Below are 16801 nucleotides of genomic sequence, written 5' to 3' on the forward strand. Positions count from 1 at the left end.
GGAATTGAGCCCCATGTCAGACTCTGTGCTCAGCACAGAGTCTGCTTATCTCTCTCCCTCCCCTCTGCTCTTCCACACACACCCCCCACCCCGCACATGCATGCACCCTTTCTCTCTCTCTCAAATAAATAGATAAAAATAAATTAAAAAAAAAAAAAGCAGTTCTCTAACTTTGAATTATGTTGCTCTGGGTTTACTTAAAAAACAAGGGCCAGTCAAAGAAGCAATTAATGCCATGTCTGACATCAAGAGGCTTTGAGGAGTGACCTCACTGACTAACACGGACCGGGGACACAGACTAGATACGCACGGCTTGTGATATATGTCTACCCTGCCCTTCCTCAGGAATTTTGTGGGATGGTAGAAGCCATGTGATCTGCATTCTCCCCTGCATGTGCAGCAGAAGTGATTACACACCACTGATGAGTGGGCAGGAGACCACTGGACTCAACTGCTGAAAAGAGGAGCTTCTTGTTAATCAGGCTGAGCTGTAATTTTTAAATTAAAGTACAAGAGGCTCTGGTACTTACCCATCTGTTTGAAGTCTTTCACTGCTGATGCTTAACAATACAATTATTTTTAATTGTCCGTAGACTTCCTGCCAGGAAGGAGTCTGGGGCCTCAATGGCTGGTGGGCTGGGAGGAGCCCCTGGAGAAGATCAGGAGTCCTGAGAACTTCCAGCCAAATGAACCTTAACGCTCCTGAGCAAACAGGACTGGAATTTCCAGGCAAAGGGATTGCTACATTCCCTCATCAGTTTGCTTCTGGGAATTGCCTGATAGTTACAGCTGAAAGAGCAGAACTGTCCTTTGTCAGGATTAAGAATAAGCTCTTTTGAATGGAGATGTTTTATTAATTTCATTTTCAGAATGTTTATTGCAAAAGAATAGAAATACAATGATTCAGGTATATTGATCTTATACTCTACAACTTTGCTGAACTCATGTATTAGTACAGATAGTTTTCAATGGAATCCTAATGATTTTCTGTGTATAAGATCATGTCATCCATGCACAGAGATAGTTTTACTTCTTCCTTTCCAATCTGGATGCCTAACTGCTTTGGCGAAAACCTCCAATACCATGTTGAAAACAAATGGTGAGAGCAGATACCCTTGTCTTGTTTCTGATCTTAAGGGAAGCATCCAGTCTGTCACCATTAATTATGTGTTGGCTGTAGGTATTTCATAGATGACTTTATGGGTTGATGAAGTTCCCTTTTATTCCTAGTTTGTTGATGGTTTTCGTATCATGAAAGAGTGTTAGATTTTGTCATATGTGTTTTCTGAACCTATTGAAATAATCATATTTGTTTTTATTGTCTTGATATGATACATAACATTAACTGATTTTCAAAACTTGTATCCTTAGGATAAATTCTACTTTGTCAAGGTGTATAATTCTTTATGTTGCTGGATTTGATTTACTAGTATTTTGTTGAGGATTTTTGCATCCATATTCATAAAAGAGATAGGCATGTAATTTTCTTTTCTTGTGATATCTCTGTCTGGTTTGGTATTAGAGTAATGCTGACCTCATAAAATGAGTTGGAAATATTCCCCCCTATGCTTTGGAAGAATTTGGGGAGAATTGGTATTAATTCTTCTTTGAATGCTTGGTAGAATTCAGCGGTGAAGACATTGAGGACTGAGCTTTCCTTTGTGAGTAGTTTTTTGGGTTTTTTTTACTGATTTAATCTTTACCCTTGTTATAAGTCTATTCAGTTATAGTCAGTTCTGGTGGCCATTCTTTTACTTTCAACCTATTTATGTCTTTGAATCTACAGTGTATCTCTGTATATGGCAGATAGTTAGATTCATTATCAATTTTGCCACTCTCTGTGTAATAGTGTGACTTTTTTTGGTGTTTGACAGCTAACAGCTTTCAAGCTACACTACCCCTCCCACTTTCTGCCTGACATCTGGGCAATTTGATAAGACTGGATGCTTCCTCTCTTAGCACTGGTGGAAAGTTCAAGCCATGCAAGTCCTGACCCCCCACAAGGGAACTCTTATCTCCTAATCACCATAAAATCCCAAGCTAGTCACTCCTCCCTGCTGCCTCAAGCCATATTTGTACCTTCTTGGAAACCTACCATACTCTCCCAGGAACTCCTCATTATGTGAATGATACATCTTATATTCACTCTTGGTACATGTATGGCATCATCAGTCTTGATATCTGAGCAAATACGGGGTGAAAGGACCACCCTGTCTCTGCGGGATGACCACACACTCTGCCTTTTGATTGAAATATTTAGTTCATTTATAGTTAATGTAATTATTGATACGGCAGGATTTATGCCTGCCATTTTGCTATTTGCTTTTTATGTCTCATATCTTTTTTTCTGTCCCTCTATTTTTATATTACCACTTTCCTTTGTGTTAAATATTTCCTAGAATACCATTTTTCTTGTTTCTTTTAATATATATATTTTTGTTAGTTTTTAATGGTTGACCAGAGAATTACAATTAATATCTTAACTTGTAACAATCTAGTTCAGATTAATATCAACTTAATTTCAATAATATACAAAAACTTTGTTCCAATATAGGTTTATTCTCTTCCCCCTCCTTTGTGCTATGCTGTCATACAAATTACAGCTGTATACATTATAAAGTCACCAGTGTTTTATATTTATTGCTTTATGCAGTTGTCTTTTATATAAAATATGAGAAGAAAATAATTACAAACAAAAATTACACCATACTGTCTATATATTTACTATGTTATTGCTTTAACTGGTGCTCTTATTCCTTTGGGTGAATTCAAGTTGCTGTCTAATGTCTAATGTGAAAGATTCCCTTTAAATTTTCTTGTAGGGTGGGGTTCCTGGGTGGCTCAGTTGGTTAAGCATCTGCCTTCAGCTTAGGTCATGATCTCGGGGTCTTAGGATCAAGCCCTGCGGAGAGCCTCCTCCTCCCTCAGCCCCTCCCCCCACTCAAGTTCTCCCTCACATAAATAAATAAATAAATAAATAAATAAATAAATAAATAAATAAACTTTTTCTTATAGGGCAGGTCTATTAGTAATGAATTTTTTCAGTTTTTGTTTATCTGAGAATATCTTAATATCTCCTTAATTTTTAAAAATCAACTTTATTTTTTAGAGCAGTTTTAGGTTCACAGCAAAATTGGGAGGTAGGTATAGAGATTTATCATATACTCCCTTCCCCCACACATGCATGCCCTCTCCATTATCATCATCCCCTGCCAGAGTGGTACATTTGTTATAATTAATGAACCTACACTGATACATCCTTAGCACCCTGAGTTCATGGTTTACTTGCGGAGCACTCTTGGTATTGTACATTCTGTGGGTTTGGACAAATTTATAATGACATGTATCCACCATTATGGTATTAGAAGAGTAACTTCACTGCCCTAAACAATCCTCTGTGCTCTGCCTATTTATCTTTCCCTCCTCCCCTACCCAAACCCTGGCAACCACTGATCTTTTTACTGGCCCCATAGTTTTGCCTTTCCCACCCTAACATTTTTCAACTTCATCAAGACCTATAATCCACTGATTTTATTATCACTTTCTTCTTATACTCAGTTTTCTCAAACCAAACCTGGCTCAAGATTGCCTGGGCCACCATTACAGTCTACCTCTAAACATGCCCTTACCTTTTCTGCCCTTATATCTCTCTATCATCCTTGCTTGGATAAACCCTATCCTAGGTAAAGCCAACAAATGACCTATTTAGTTATTGTGGACTTGCTGTAGGAAATCATGCAGCCTTGTAGACTGGTCTCATTTTAAATTCATGACTCAGTATATCTCAATTTGTACTCAACAGCTGTCCTACAACCGATCACTGCCTTTGTGGCCACACCTCTGCCCTCCCTCCAGTCTCTATAGTTGTAGTTTCTTGAATCCTAGAAAAGCTAGTCCTCTATTTATGCTCTGGTCATTCTTCTTTTTCCTCTCCAAAGAACTTCACTAGTTCTTCTCTCCTGCATTATCATTTTCTTTTTCTCTACAGGATCATTCCCATTTAGTATAACAATGTAGTATCTCACATCTTAAACATTTTAAAATAAAACTTCCCTAAACTTAGACCCCACTCCAGCTATTATTTCTCTTTTGTATTCCTCTTCACAACAGACTAATTGAAGGAATTACATCCAGGCATCCAAGTACTATATCTACTTTCTCACCTCCTATTCTGTACTCAGACTCTTGCTATAGGGCTTCTTTCCCTCCCCCATAATTTCACTAAGGCTACTCTTGTCCTTGATGCCAGTGCTTTCCATGTAGCTAAACCAAAGGCCACTCTCTGTCCTCTGTGGCATTTGCTACAGACGATCATTCCTCCCTTCTCTTGGCTTCAGAGACATGTCCAGCAGTGCCTTTTCCCCTTGCTTCACTGGTTGCTTCTCATCTGAGTTGCTACCTTCTCCTGGGCTTGATCCCTAATGTTTGTGTCCCTCTATAATCCTCTCTGTGGGGGACCTCATCTGGTCCCAAAGCTTTCAACAGAATCCATGTGCCAGTGATGACCAAAGTCATGTCAATAGTCCTGACTCTCCAGACACATATTCAACTGCCATCTCGGCCTCTCTTTATGAACTTCTAATAGACAGCACACATTTATAATGAACAGACAGAACCATTGATTTCTATATCCAAACCCATCCTTCCCTCAGGCATTCCTACTTCTTACTGGAAATACTATCTACCTGGTTACCCAAGCCAAAACCTAGGAGTCATCCATGATTCCTCTTTCTCTCAATTACTTATCCAATCCATCACCAAGGACTGTTGGTTCTACCTCAAAAATATGTCTCTAATCTCCTGGCTTCTCTCCATCTCCACCGCACCCCCAGTCCTAGACACCCTCCTGTCTTTTCTAGACAACTGTAATTATTCTCCTAACTGGCCTCTCTGATTCACTCCTTCTTCCCCTACAGTCAGTTCTCCACGTGGCAGCCAGAGTGCTCTTTAAAACATAAATCAGATCAAGGGGAGGGGGGTGGGGGGATGGGTTAGCCTAGTGAATAGTATTAAAGAGGGCACATTCTGCGTGGAGCACTGGGTGTTATGCACGAACAATGAATCATGGAACACTACATCAAAAACTAATGATGTCATGTATGGTGATTAACATAACAATAAAAAAATTATTTAAAAAACCCCATAAATCAGATCAGGTTACTTCTTGCTTAAAGCCCTCCAGTGGCTTCCCATTGTATTAAAAAAAACAACCAACCAAAGGAAGTCACACTTCTTACCTTGGCCTGTCACATACACGCTGCCCCCCCCACCATGCTGGCCTTGGTCCACTTCAGGACTTCATCTAATCCTCCTTCACCCAAGCCATACTGGCCTTCTCTCTGCTCCTGGAATATTCGCTGCTCATCCCTACACTGGGTCTTCCCGCACTTACTCGCACCCTCTTCTCTCAGACTTTCCGGTGGCTGGCTCCTTATCAGTGGCATTCTACCAGACGTCAACTTCTTGCTGCAAGATTTTCTGCCTCTCTGAATCCTTTTTACTGCCTCACCATATTCCCTGCCTCCACTTCCATCCCATTCTGGGGAACCCCTCTCCTATGTAATCTTTGTTGCAGACATAACTCAGAAATTTTCCTGTTCATAATTTGTTATGATTTTACTGTCCATCTTTCCTCTCCACCCATCTATTCTCACCTCTGATGGAAGCTCCATGGGGGCACGAGTCTGTCTGTCTTGCTCACTGCTGAATCCTGGTCCTGTAATGGTGCCTAGCACCTACTGGGCTTCAGTCAGTAGATACAGGGCAAATGAATGAGTGAGTGAGTGAATGAATGAATGAATGAATTTCACTTTCTAGCTTATTCGAAGTGAGAAGGAAGGCTCTGATGTGCAGGCATGCAGGTCTGCCTCCTCCAAGGTACATTTTCAATAGGGAAAGAAGCTGCTGCCCCTCCCACAGTGGGAGGGGCATTTTGTGCCTTTCCATTCTGAAGCAAAGGGGGGCTCAGTTCTGGCTCACAAAAAAAAGCTATCTTACTTGAGAACACAGGACACATGAGTTGGAGAACAACCCGAGGCAAAAGAGTCTGCTGGGCTGGATGGAATCAAGGGTCAAAATGTTTGAGTCAGACCTGTGGTCCCCAAACACTGCCAACCCCCTCGGAGTGTCCTGGGGGAGCATATAAACAAAGCAGTTTTAGGGATCCTACCTCTGGAAACTAAAATTAGAGAAGTCTCGGTGGGACACGGGAATCTGCATTCTTACAAGAATTTCCCAGGGGATTCTGATGCTTGACTAGGCCTGGGAACCTCTGGTTTGTCTGGGAAGATGGACCTGCAGGTGAGCTGACCTTTGACTGGGTGGGATGGGGTTTGCATAGCCAGGGAGGCCGCAAGGGCAGCCCAGGCGAGACCTGGGCGGGGGGCGGGGGGCAGCGCTTAGAGGCAGGAGCAGCAGGACCAGTGCTAGGATTGGGGGGGGGCGGCCGGTGAGCCTGTGTCCCTTCCTCTCCCTGACAGTGGCCCGGTACCGGGTGACCGTGTGCACCGGAGAACTCGAAGGCGCAGGAACCGATGCCAATGTCTACCTCTGCCTTTATGGCGACGTGGGGGACACAGGCGAGCGGCTGCTGTACAACTGCAGGAATAACACCAACCTGTTTGAGAAGGGCAGTGTGAGTACAGCCATGCCCCGTCCCTACCCACCCCCACGCCCTGGCCCCAGGTCCCCTTCCCCTGTTCTTCCCTGCTCTGCTGAAGCTGATATGGGTGCCCCGGCCATCAGAGAGGCGTACTTAGGGGAACAGCGAACTAACATGCATGACACCCTCTAGGCTCCTGGGACAATCCAGCTGGGGCCTGGTGGGTCATGGTCCCCTCCCATAAGCTTTGAGAAGGGGGCAGAACAGGAAGACATTTGGGGGTAGGAGCGGCACCAGGCAGGGAGGGATGCTGGGCACCTTGGCTTGAGGACTGGAGGACCCAGGCTAGTAGAAAGCTGGGAACTTGGCCTTCTCCGCTAGACGTGACACTGGGGGCATTTTCTCCATTTCCTTTTTGAAGGAGAAACCAAGAAAGACACTAAATACGGGACTGGAAGAGCTGGGTTCTGCCCCTAGCCTCTTCACAGATGTGCTGGGTGCTCCCCTTCATTTCCCCACCTGTCAAATGGGTTTCCTGGGGAGGCTGTATGGGGCAATGGGGAAACTGTCAGGCAGATCTGGGGGCAAACCCAGTGTGGGGCCAGTTGGTCCATTCTCCCAGCCTCAGTTTCCCCACATCTAAAATGGGGAAGAGATGCCCACCTGTGGCCAGCCGATGTGAAGATTAAGGATGCAGATGTACCGCCTGGCCTACATCACAGAGTAGGTGCTCAGTAGAGTTGTTGCAATCAAACGAGGCCCAAGGCGCTTACCAGGTGAAGCGGATTTGCGGACTGACCTACCACAAGCCTCGGCTCTCGCCCCACCTCTGCTGCCCCATCCTCGGCGAGGGCAGGGCGAGCCTTGGAAATCGAGTGGAGGCCTCTCTCTGAGGCCACTCCAGGCTGGCCCAGTCCTTGGGGTCCCAGACACAAGAAGGCTATGGTGGTAAAAATAATCTGAGTGTTGTGGGTGGACCGAGGTTCATTTGGGGAGGGACAGAGGGGGCAACTTCACATAGATTTATAGGTTTCCTCTCTCCCTCCCACGCACACTCACCCTTTCCTACTCTTCTACCTCTTCTGACTCCTTTGCCCATCAATCCCACCTTTATGTTCCTGTTCCTGGAGGCTCCCGGGTGTGCTCATGTAGGCTTAGCAACTCTCCAGCCCCTACTGCACTTCTGCTGCCCCACTGGCAGGCAAAACTGTGCAATTAGCGAGACCACTGGTCCCCCCTCCCAGGTCAGTCCTAGCCATGCCTCAAAAGGGGGCTGGTATCCTTCGGTAGCAGGAGCCCGAGTTGTTTAGCCAAGGAATGAATTGATGATATATGGTTAGTGCCTGGTAACAGCTTATCATGTTCCTCCTCCTGGGAGATCTGCCTTTTAGAAGGAGATCGTAGGGAATGGCCATTGTTTAACCAGAAAATAAAGCCCTCCCTTGTTGGAAACTTGACATAGGATGACTTCCCAGTGGGAGCAGTTGGAGGAGGGGTTAGACCTGTTCTTTCTAGGTATCCCTCAACCCACCTGTGAAAGATCAGTAGCCCAACCCATCAGCCCCGGCTCTTCTGATTTCTGGGCCTGTGTCTCCCCTTGGTGTTTGGGTCCCCAAGGGAGCCACCGTCCAAGTGACCTTGCGGTCTTCCTCTCTGAAGGCCGACGAGTTCACCATTGAGTCGGTCACCATGCGGAAGGTGAGGCGGGTGAGGATCAGGCATGACGGCAAAGGCGGGGGAAGCGGCTGGTTCCTGGAGCGGGTGCTGGTGAGAGAAGAGGGGCAGCCCGAGAGCGACAACGTGGAGTTCCCGTGTCTCAGGTGCGTGGTCCTGCTGCTCTCTGTGTTCTCCAGCTTCGGTCCCGGGCCCTGGCTTTGGGGAGACTCAGCCCTGCCCGCTACCACAGACCAGGGAGCACAGTCGTGGCTTAAGGATGGAACCAGGGCAGGAAGAGGTGGCCCCTGCTGCTGGTGCTTAGACTCATGTCCCCACCGCACCTGCAGGTGATGAGCCACTGGTGTCTGGTGTCCCAGGGCACCGCTGGGGTGTCTATTTAAGTACCAGAGTGTTGTTACTTTTTAAAGATACAGTATGACAATTTCAGAATTTAACGGAGTTCCCTCAGATTATTAGTTACCCACTGAATTCAACTTTTGAGTCAAAGGTGTTTGTTTTTTTTTTTTCCAATTTGAATGGGCCTTCAACCACATCTGTCCCTGTGAATGTCTTCTCAAGATACCTTACTTTGTTTTCATTCCCTTTCCCCAGCTTGCTAGTGAGGTAAAGTTTCGTTTCTCTTTCTTCTTAAACATTTGGGTTTCTTTCATAACCAGTTTGGGGTACCATTGACTCTAGAAGTTACTGACAGAGGTTTTTAGAACAAGAAGCAGTATCAATTTTTTTTTTTTTTTTTTGCACCGTCAAGCTGGCCATTCACATTCACCTGTGGCAACATCTGGGAAGTGCACGCAGTCTGCTTAGGTTGGGGCTCTGCGAAGGACTCAGCCTGCACCCATCAACAAGGTGCTGCATGTCCAAGCTCCCTTCATTAGGGCTGGCCCAGGCTTCCTGAGGGTGGCTGTGCTAAAGACAGTCTTCCTTGGAGTGGGTGGGGGCAAGCTGCCCAACAGCCCTGCGGTGAATATGTTCCTTTTTCTCTAACCATGCACACAAATGCACTCGTGTGCATGCATGTTCACTCAGACGTATTTGCTACAGCCGAATTGCTTACCACCCGCACAAGTCCAGGAGGAGTAGTTTCCCAGCCATGGAAGGCCACTGGGACAATAATTATGAAACATTTTTGTCCATCACAAAGGTCTCTACAGTCTTCAAAGTCTAGCCACTGTTAGTATTATAAGGGATTATATCAAAAAGATAAATAATGACTCCGGTAGCTCTAAGTAAGTGGCACTAATGGACAGAAAGAGGCTCAGAGTAAAGGCTGAGAAGGCTGAGGAAGGCTTCTAGAAACAGGTAGAACTAGATCTGGGCCAGGAATGATCGGGGGGGGGGGGTCGATGGTGAGAAGGGAGGGTGGGTCATCCAGGTTGGAGAAGTGGCTTGAGGCACAGGACCGAGGAGGAGGCTCATGCTGGGGCTGGTAGGGGGCTGCCTGGCACGTGAGGATGAAAGATGAGGTGGGAGAGTTCTGGTCTCTCTCCAGGTCCATCACTGATTCATTCCCCCCCCCACCCCCACTGGGCCGGGAGCCTGCCCAGCTGGGATGCCAGGTGGAGCAGCTTTATCCCCATGCACTCGAAAGAGATTTTTTTTTTTAAGATTTTTTTTTTTTTTTATCAGAGAGAGAGAGAGGCAGAGGCAGGCAGAGGGAGAAGCAGGCTCCTTGCTGAGCAAGGAGCCCGATGTGGGATTCGATCCCAGGATGCTGGGATCATGACCTAAGCCGAAGGCAGACGCTTAACCGACTGAGCCACCCAGGCGTCCCTCGAAAGAGATTTATTAAGCACTTACTATCCACTTGCTCCCCGACCTCATGAAGTGTATAGCCGAAAGGGGAACTAAACAATAAGCAAGGAACTAAACAGAGAAAGCCATACTTACGAACTCTGAGGTACAGGATGAAGGAAACACACGATGGCGCAGAGCCAGTGGGAGCGGCCACACTGAGGTGGGCTGGTTAGAGATGGAGGAGGTGGGTAAGTTCTGTCTGCAGAGGGGGCAGTTGGGCTGACTTCCTAAGGGATAGAAAGGAAAGTGCTGGGGAAAGAGCTTGAGGGTTCTAGAACTTAACTGAGACCAAAGCAGGTGGACAAAAGAGAAGGCCACCAGGTGAGGTCAGCGGTGGACAGAGGCTAGTGTCAGGCAGGGACAGGCAGCCACTATGTGGCTTTGGGCAAGGAACGTCCATCTGAGGAAGTTCCCTCTGGCTTCTGGGTGGAGGGCAGGCTATGGGGGATCCAGAGGAGAAACGGAGCCTGGTGGGAGGCTTTGCAGGGCCCGCGATGGCACGTATTAGTTTGCTAGGCTGCTGTGAGAACACGCTACAGACTGAGTGTCTTAAACAACAGAATTACTGTCGCATAGTTCTGGAGGCCAGAAGTCCAAGTACAAGGCGTCTGCAGGGCCGTGTTCCCTCTGAATGAGATCTGCCCCGTGCCTCTCGGCTTCTGGTGGTCACAGGCATTCTTGGCATGTAGATGGTCATCTTCTCCCTGGGTCTTCACATCATCTTCCCTCTGTACATGTCTGTCTCCGTGTTCACATTTCCCTTTTTTATGAGGACACCAGTCATTTGGGATTAAGGCCAACCCTAAGGACCTCATTTTACCTTGATTACCTCTGTAAGGACACTATTTCCAAAGAAGGTCACATTCTGAGGTACTGGGGCTTAAGGCTTTAATACATCATTTGTAGGGGACACATTTAAGTCCGTAACATGGCAGCTTGCCCTAGGTAGTGGCAGTGGAGGTAGGGGGAAGGGGCTACGCCAGAGACAGGGCCTGGAGATAGAGCTCATGGGATGTGCCCACAAGAGAGAGGGCAATTGGAGACCCAGGTCTCTGCCTTTGGTAGGTGGGCAGAAGTCATGCTCCCTTTGCTGAAGCCGGGAGCCTGGGGGGGAAGGCTTGAGGGTGGGGCTGGGCTGGACTCTAGAGGTTTAGCTGGGGCATATTAGGTTTGAGGGGCTTGTGAGTCGAGTAGGCAGAGTCAGGCCTTGAGAAATAGCTCCAGGATATGAGAGCATAGCGATGGAATTTAAAGTCAGGGAAATGGATGGGATCCTTCAGGGAGAGTGTGGATGAAGAATTGTGAGGACCGAGCCCTGAGACGGGGTCAGTAGGAGGACAGGGAACCTGGAAAGGGGATGAGGAAAAAGTCGGTGTGTCCACACTGCCTGCATTGCTACATGCCTGGTGCAGGGCGAGTGTGGGACCAGGAGTCTAGCCACCCGCCTGCTGTGTGGCTTTGGGCAAATTTCTTAACTTCTCTGGTCTTCTGCGCCTTCCTGACCAGCATGTGTCCGACAGTGATGGCGAGGGTGATATGGGGTTGCATTCTGAAAGGAGCCGAGTCTGCCAATGACAGAGGTGATGCCGATTGCAGGGCAGAAGGCGAGCCAAGGCCCCCAAACACCCTGGAGTCCTCCCTGCCCCCAGACACTTAAAGCGTTCATGCCTTTTTAAGAAAATGAATTCCTGTACCTTGCTGAGGCATGTGGGGGTGGCATTTACCGACTGGGAACCCGGGAGGCCTTTGAAGCACCTGGAGGTAGAGCCTGCTCTCCCACGCTGCTGCTTTTTCACCTGAGCTGTGTGTTAACTGCCGGGGGGTGGGGGGGGGGGAGAACACACGGGCCTCTTTATCAAATTCTCTGCCAGGGTCAGGTGGTGTAAGCGTTTTCTCTGGCAGCTGTGTGTTGTGTGCACACGTGTGTGCATACTTACACATTTCTTGTGAGCTCAGGGAAAGAGCAATAAAATCACCAGCAGAGGGGCTCACCCATTTAGTAGCATCTCACGCTGAACCCGGGTCCAAATGTATGAAGCAGAAAGAAAATGACTATATTTGGAAATATCTATTAATACCCTTCAGTTGGAAGTTAAAATGACAAGCCACGGTGTCCCTTTACTGCTGGGGCGGGCCTGGGGATGGGTGAGTGGTGGAGAGTGGCAGGAGGGCGCGTGGGTTTCCCCATGGCCGCAGGCCTGCTGGCTTCCACCCTTCCCATCCCTGTGAGTGAGAGCCCGGCCATGCTACACCCTTCTCGGCAGTCTCTGTCTGTGGATGCCGGGTGACCTCCACGGGACGGGGGGGGGGGGCTCCTAATGGGTTTGTTGGAGGGACTTGAGGCAGTAGTCCCTGCTCTCAACTATCTCTCCTTTCCCCTTCATTGTCAGTGCCAAGAATTCTGCAATTGCATCTTCATGTCTTGGAATCCCAGATGATTTTGGTGTTGAGACTCACAGCACTAAAGCCCATGACCAGTGTAATCACTTAGCTGCCGACTAACATTTTGTGCAAGCTAATCGCCAGCAGGCAGCAATATCCTGTGGGAATAGAAGATCACGTGCTTGGGGAGGGAGGGCGAGAGAGAAGGGATGCGGATCCTACCCTTGGGTGGGGTATATTGGCAGAGGGACTGTGGTTTAAGGAGGCCTGAGCTCCATGTCGGGGGCTGGAGAGAAGGCGATGCCTTGGTTTCCTTTGATGGGTTCTGTGGCCAGGAGGCACCTCCCTGCCAGGAGTATAATCGGGCTGGGTTGCCAAGCCGAGCTCCAATGCAGAAGCAAATTGGGAGACGCTGGTCCAGAGGTGAGCACCTTGGCTTCCCCAGGGTGCTGGAGAACACTGAGGGTGTCTCTTCTACTGCCGTGACCTGCATCACAGACCCTCGGGAGTACTGGGGCCTGGGCATCTCTGCTTGCACGGCCGTCTGATGTCTCTGGCTGCATCCCCATGCTCGGTGGGGATGGAGTTTTCGGGTGAGCCAGTCCGATGTGTTGCCCCCAGGTGGATGGCCCGCAGAGAGCTGGGGCCATGGCCCACTCTGAGGAATAGATGAGTCACGGCCATCAAACCCAGCCCTGTAGGGTCCAGACCCAACTTCTCCTTGTTGGCAAATCTCATTCCTCCTTGAGGACTCAGTAAGCCCCTTCCCACAAACTGTTCTCATTTCTCTAAATTCCTGTTGCACTTACTTTGGGCCAACAGTCATCCTTGTCCTGGACTTCAGTGCCCTGGCAAGTCTCTCCTATCTTCTTTTTCTTTTAATTAAGAGAGGCAGCACGTGCATGAGGGGGCGGAGGGGCAAAGGGGGAGGGAGAGAGAATCTCAAACAGACTCCGTGCTGAGCGTGGCGCTCATTGCGAGGCTCCATCTCCCAACCCTGAGATCATGACCTGAGCGGAAATCAAGAGTTGGCTGCTTAGCGGACTGAGCCGCCCAGGCGCCCCTAGTCTATCCTCTCTTCTTAACTAGACCGTACGTTCTCTAGGGGCTGAGCAGTGTCTTACTGATGTCAGTGTATCTTTTGTGCCTTCTCCCCCTCCCCAGAGCCCTCAGCACAGCGCCGTGCACACATTAGGCTCTCCCAAAAAGAGGTGGTTGTTTTTGCTGATAACAGTGACTCCGGCGTTCTTGGCTTTCAAGATGAACTCTTTACTGTGATTGCCAAGGGTCCTATATCCTGTGATCCTTCTCATTTCCCCGAAAGCTAGCTACTCTTTCCCTCACTGCCTTCCATCCCCAGTGGCCTTCATTCAGCTCCTGGAGGCTCTGCTCCATCCCGGCATATGCTGTTCCCTCAGGACGGCACCTCTCTCTTCTCCCAGCCAACTCCCTGTCGCCCTTCCAACCTCAGCCCATATCACCACCTTAGGGCGGTCCTCCCTCCCCAGTCTGGGTGGTGACCCTTTGTTCTCAGCTCCTGTACAGTCTTTTCCTCTGCTGAACGTACAGTTCTGACCTCCCTGGTTACTCTGCGGGAGCAGCATGATGGGTGGCCGTCGGCCACTCCAAGAGCTAACAGCCCCTTGTCTGCCTCCCAGGTGGCTGGACAAGGATAAGGAAGACGGTCAACTGGTCCGAGAGTTGCTGCCCAGTGACAGCAATGCAGCACTGAAGAGTGAGTCGTCCTGATGACCGGGTGGCGGGTGTGCCCCTGGTGAGAGAGGCACCCTCCCCTTGCTGCACGGAAGCCAGCCCTTGGAACGAGCATGAGCTCTTTCCTTCATTCCCCCGGGGGCAGCAATGGGGAGGATGGAGAGGAAGAGGCTCTGAGGGAGGATCTGGAATTTTCTCCGCTGTCTGGGCTTGTGTGCACAGTCTCATCGTGGCATTGAATGTCAATACGAGCAACAGAGGCAGTAACACTAGCCAAACAGACATTTTTATCCTCCCTTAGGCACAGACGGCGCAGACCTTTCTGGGTGTTAAAATGGAGCACCATCGGCATGGTGCCCTATTTCATGATGGGGCTTTAAGTCCACATTAGACTTTCACTCCTGGCTGGCTCCTCCCGAACTGTTGACATCTTGAGCCAAACATGTTCCCTTCTAAGGCTGTGATCCCTCACTTGTAAAGCCGAGATCAGAATACTTAGAAACAACACTGCGTATAAAACGCTTTAAACACTGTCTGCCAGGCTCGATGCCCCTCTGCCTCCGTTTCCTCATCCATCAGATGAGAAACTGGACAAGGTGGTTGCCTTAGGTCCTTCAAGTCTCTTGCACTCAGGGTTCTTTGAATGCTTTCCTGTTCTCGGCGTGCTCACACCTCGTGGGCAGGCCAAGCAGAGATTAGCATCCCAGTGTTGTCAATGAGAGGACCCGACAGAGATGAAGGGAGCCCTGCCCCATCACAGGGCTACTTAGAGCAAGGGCTCAGCTGCTGACCCCTAGCTCAGTGTCCCACCCTGGCTGCAGACCACCCTCCTGCTCCAGCCCTTCCCACACGCCCTGCGCTAACCCCTTCCTCCCTCTCTCCCACCTTGGACTGCCTAGACTTCCGCTACCACATCAGCTTGAAGACAGGTGATGTCTCTGGGGCCAGCACAGACTCCAGGGTCTACATCAAGCTCTACGGGGATAAATCTGACACCATCAAGCAAGTTCTCCTGGTCTCCGACAACAATCTGCAAGACTATTTTGAACGTGCCCGGGTGGATGAGTTCACCCTCGAGACCCTGAATATTGGTACTGTAAGTCTCCTTCCCAAGACCACGAAACACGGTCTCACTCACCCCACATATACCCATATGTGGGTGCACACACCCGCTCACATGCACATGCACTTACACATCACACCCACACCCACATGCACACACATCACACACGTATATGCCCTCACATGCACACAGGTGAACCCATTTTGAAGGGAAAAAATGCCCACTTGGGGATAGGTGAGGTATGTTGTTTTCCAGCTATGACCCAGAGCAGCAGAAGATATGTCAACAGTGGGTAAGCTTCCACAGTCCCTTTAGGGATGGCATGTCTATTTTTGGTGTCTGTAGTCCCAACATTTCCTTTACCTACGTAGCCAAGACCAGTGTAGCTGGGTCCCAGACACTGAAGAAGGGGACACTGGAATGCAGGGAAGAAAAGTGGGGCTGAAAGTACTTCCCATTTCCAAACCCGAGTGTGCATCTGAGTTCTTCTCAGGAGACTTGTTTCAGTGTGCACCCCGAGCAACACTGGAGAGATTCTGCCTTTGAAGATGGCACCTGACGGTCTCCCTCTGTCAAGGCCCCAGGTGGCCCTGCTGCTAGCAGTCTGAGCTCTTCATCTGGAAAAGCACAGATCTGACACCCTGGACCACAGTATGGGAAACTTTTCTAGAAATTTCTGAGCTGGGCTCCTGTTACCACCTGCCCTTCTCACGGTGTGGCTAGCAGGAACCGGGATGCCGACAAGCTCTCCGTCTACAACCTTCCTTTCCTACACTTCCTTTCCCCTCTCTCTGAGCCTCACCCTATTTCAGGTACTCCATGAAAGTGCTCTTGGGGAAAGATCTCATGTCAGTCCTTTTTATCCCTCGATGGTAATGAGCTTAAATCAAGGTTTTCCTTCATTAAAATATATTTACATTTTCCACTGAATTAATAACCATAGAGTGAAATGCTGATCCCTTTACTGAGGATTTCTGGCAACAGCCAGCAGATAGACGAGACATCTCAGGGGGAGGGGAATGGTGTTTGAGGCCCTTCCTTGTATTTCTGAAACCCCCCAGCAAGCAGTGTGGCTGAGAGGTTGGGAGGGTCAGTCTGGCAGCTGATTGCGTGAGGCCCCTCCACTTTTCCATTTACCTGCCAAGCCTGGCAGTGACTTCCCACCTTCGTTTGCCTCATTCATTCATAACAATGGGGAATGCTAAGGGAATTGTTGGTAGCATTAACTATGTTCTAACACCCCCCTGCCCACAGTAAGTGCGCAGTCAACACTAGCTGCTGTTGACTGAACTATTGCTCCAGGGAGGTGCAGGTGTTCTGGAATTGAAAGAACTTAAGGAGTTCTGTCCTTAAGGAGCTTCCCGTTGGGTCAGGTAGAAGACACTTGTCCCGTCTTTACTCATCCAGCTGGTCCCGTCACTGTCCCAGCACCACAGACAGTGAAGCCCTCCTGTGACCCTTGGCACCCACCCGAAAGGCTATCGGGCTTTGTAAACAAAGCTGGTTTCCTTCCTCCAATTCCAGGGGACCCAGGCTACAGGCACTCAATTATGATGGTTGTTTTCGTTATC

The 16801-nt window shown here is 48.9% G+C and overlaps 1 protein-coding gene across 2 annotated transcripts in view; it reads left to right on the plus strand.

Annotated features, from left to right (window-relative positions):
* LOXHD1 (lipoxygenase homology PLAT domains 1) overlaps nucleotides 1-16801 on the plus strand; it is a 149147-nt gene that overhangs the window by 60340 nt on the left and 72006 nt on the right. For both annotated transcript variants that reach the window (XM_088019417.1, XM_028098420.1), the window contains exons 13-16: nucleotides 6480-6634; nucleotides 8261-8421; nucleotides 14113-14189; nucleotides 15067-15263. In XM_088019417.1, coding sequence (XP_087875543.1) covers nucleotides 6480-6634; nucleotides 8261-8421; nucleotides 14113-14189; nucleotides 15067-15263 — 590 coding nt within the window. The remainder of the gene's footprint in view (nucleotides 1-6479; nucleotides 6635-8260; nucleotides 8422-14112; nucleotides 14190-15066; nucleotides 15264-16801) is intronic.

Source organism: Eumetopias jubatus, unplaced genomic scaffold (genome assembly GCF_037043125.1).
Source record: "Eumetopias jubatus isolate StellerSeaLion01/CBP00866 unplaced genomic scaffold, mEumJub1_p1.0 scaffold_16, whole genome shotgun sequence".
Taxonomy (NCBI): Eukaryota; Metazoa; Chordata; class Mammalia; order Carnivora; family Otariidae; genus Eumetopias; species Eumetopias jubatus.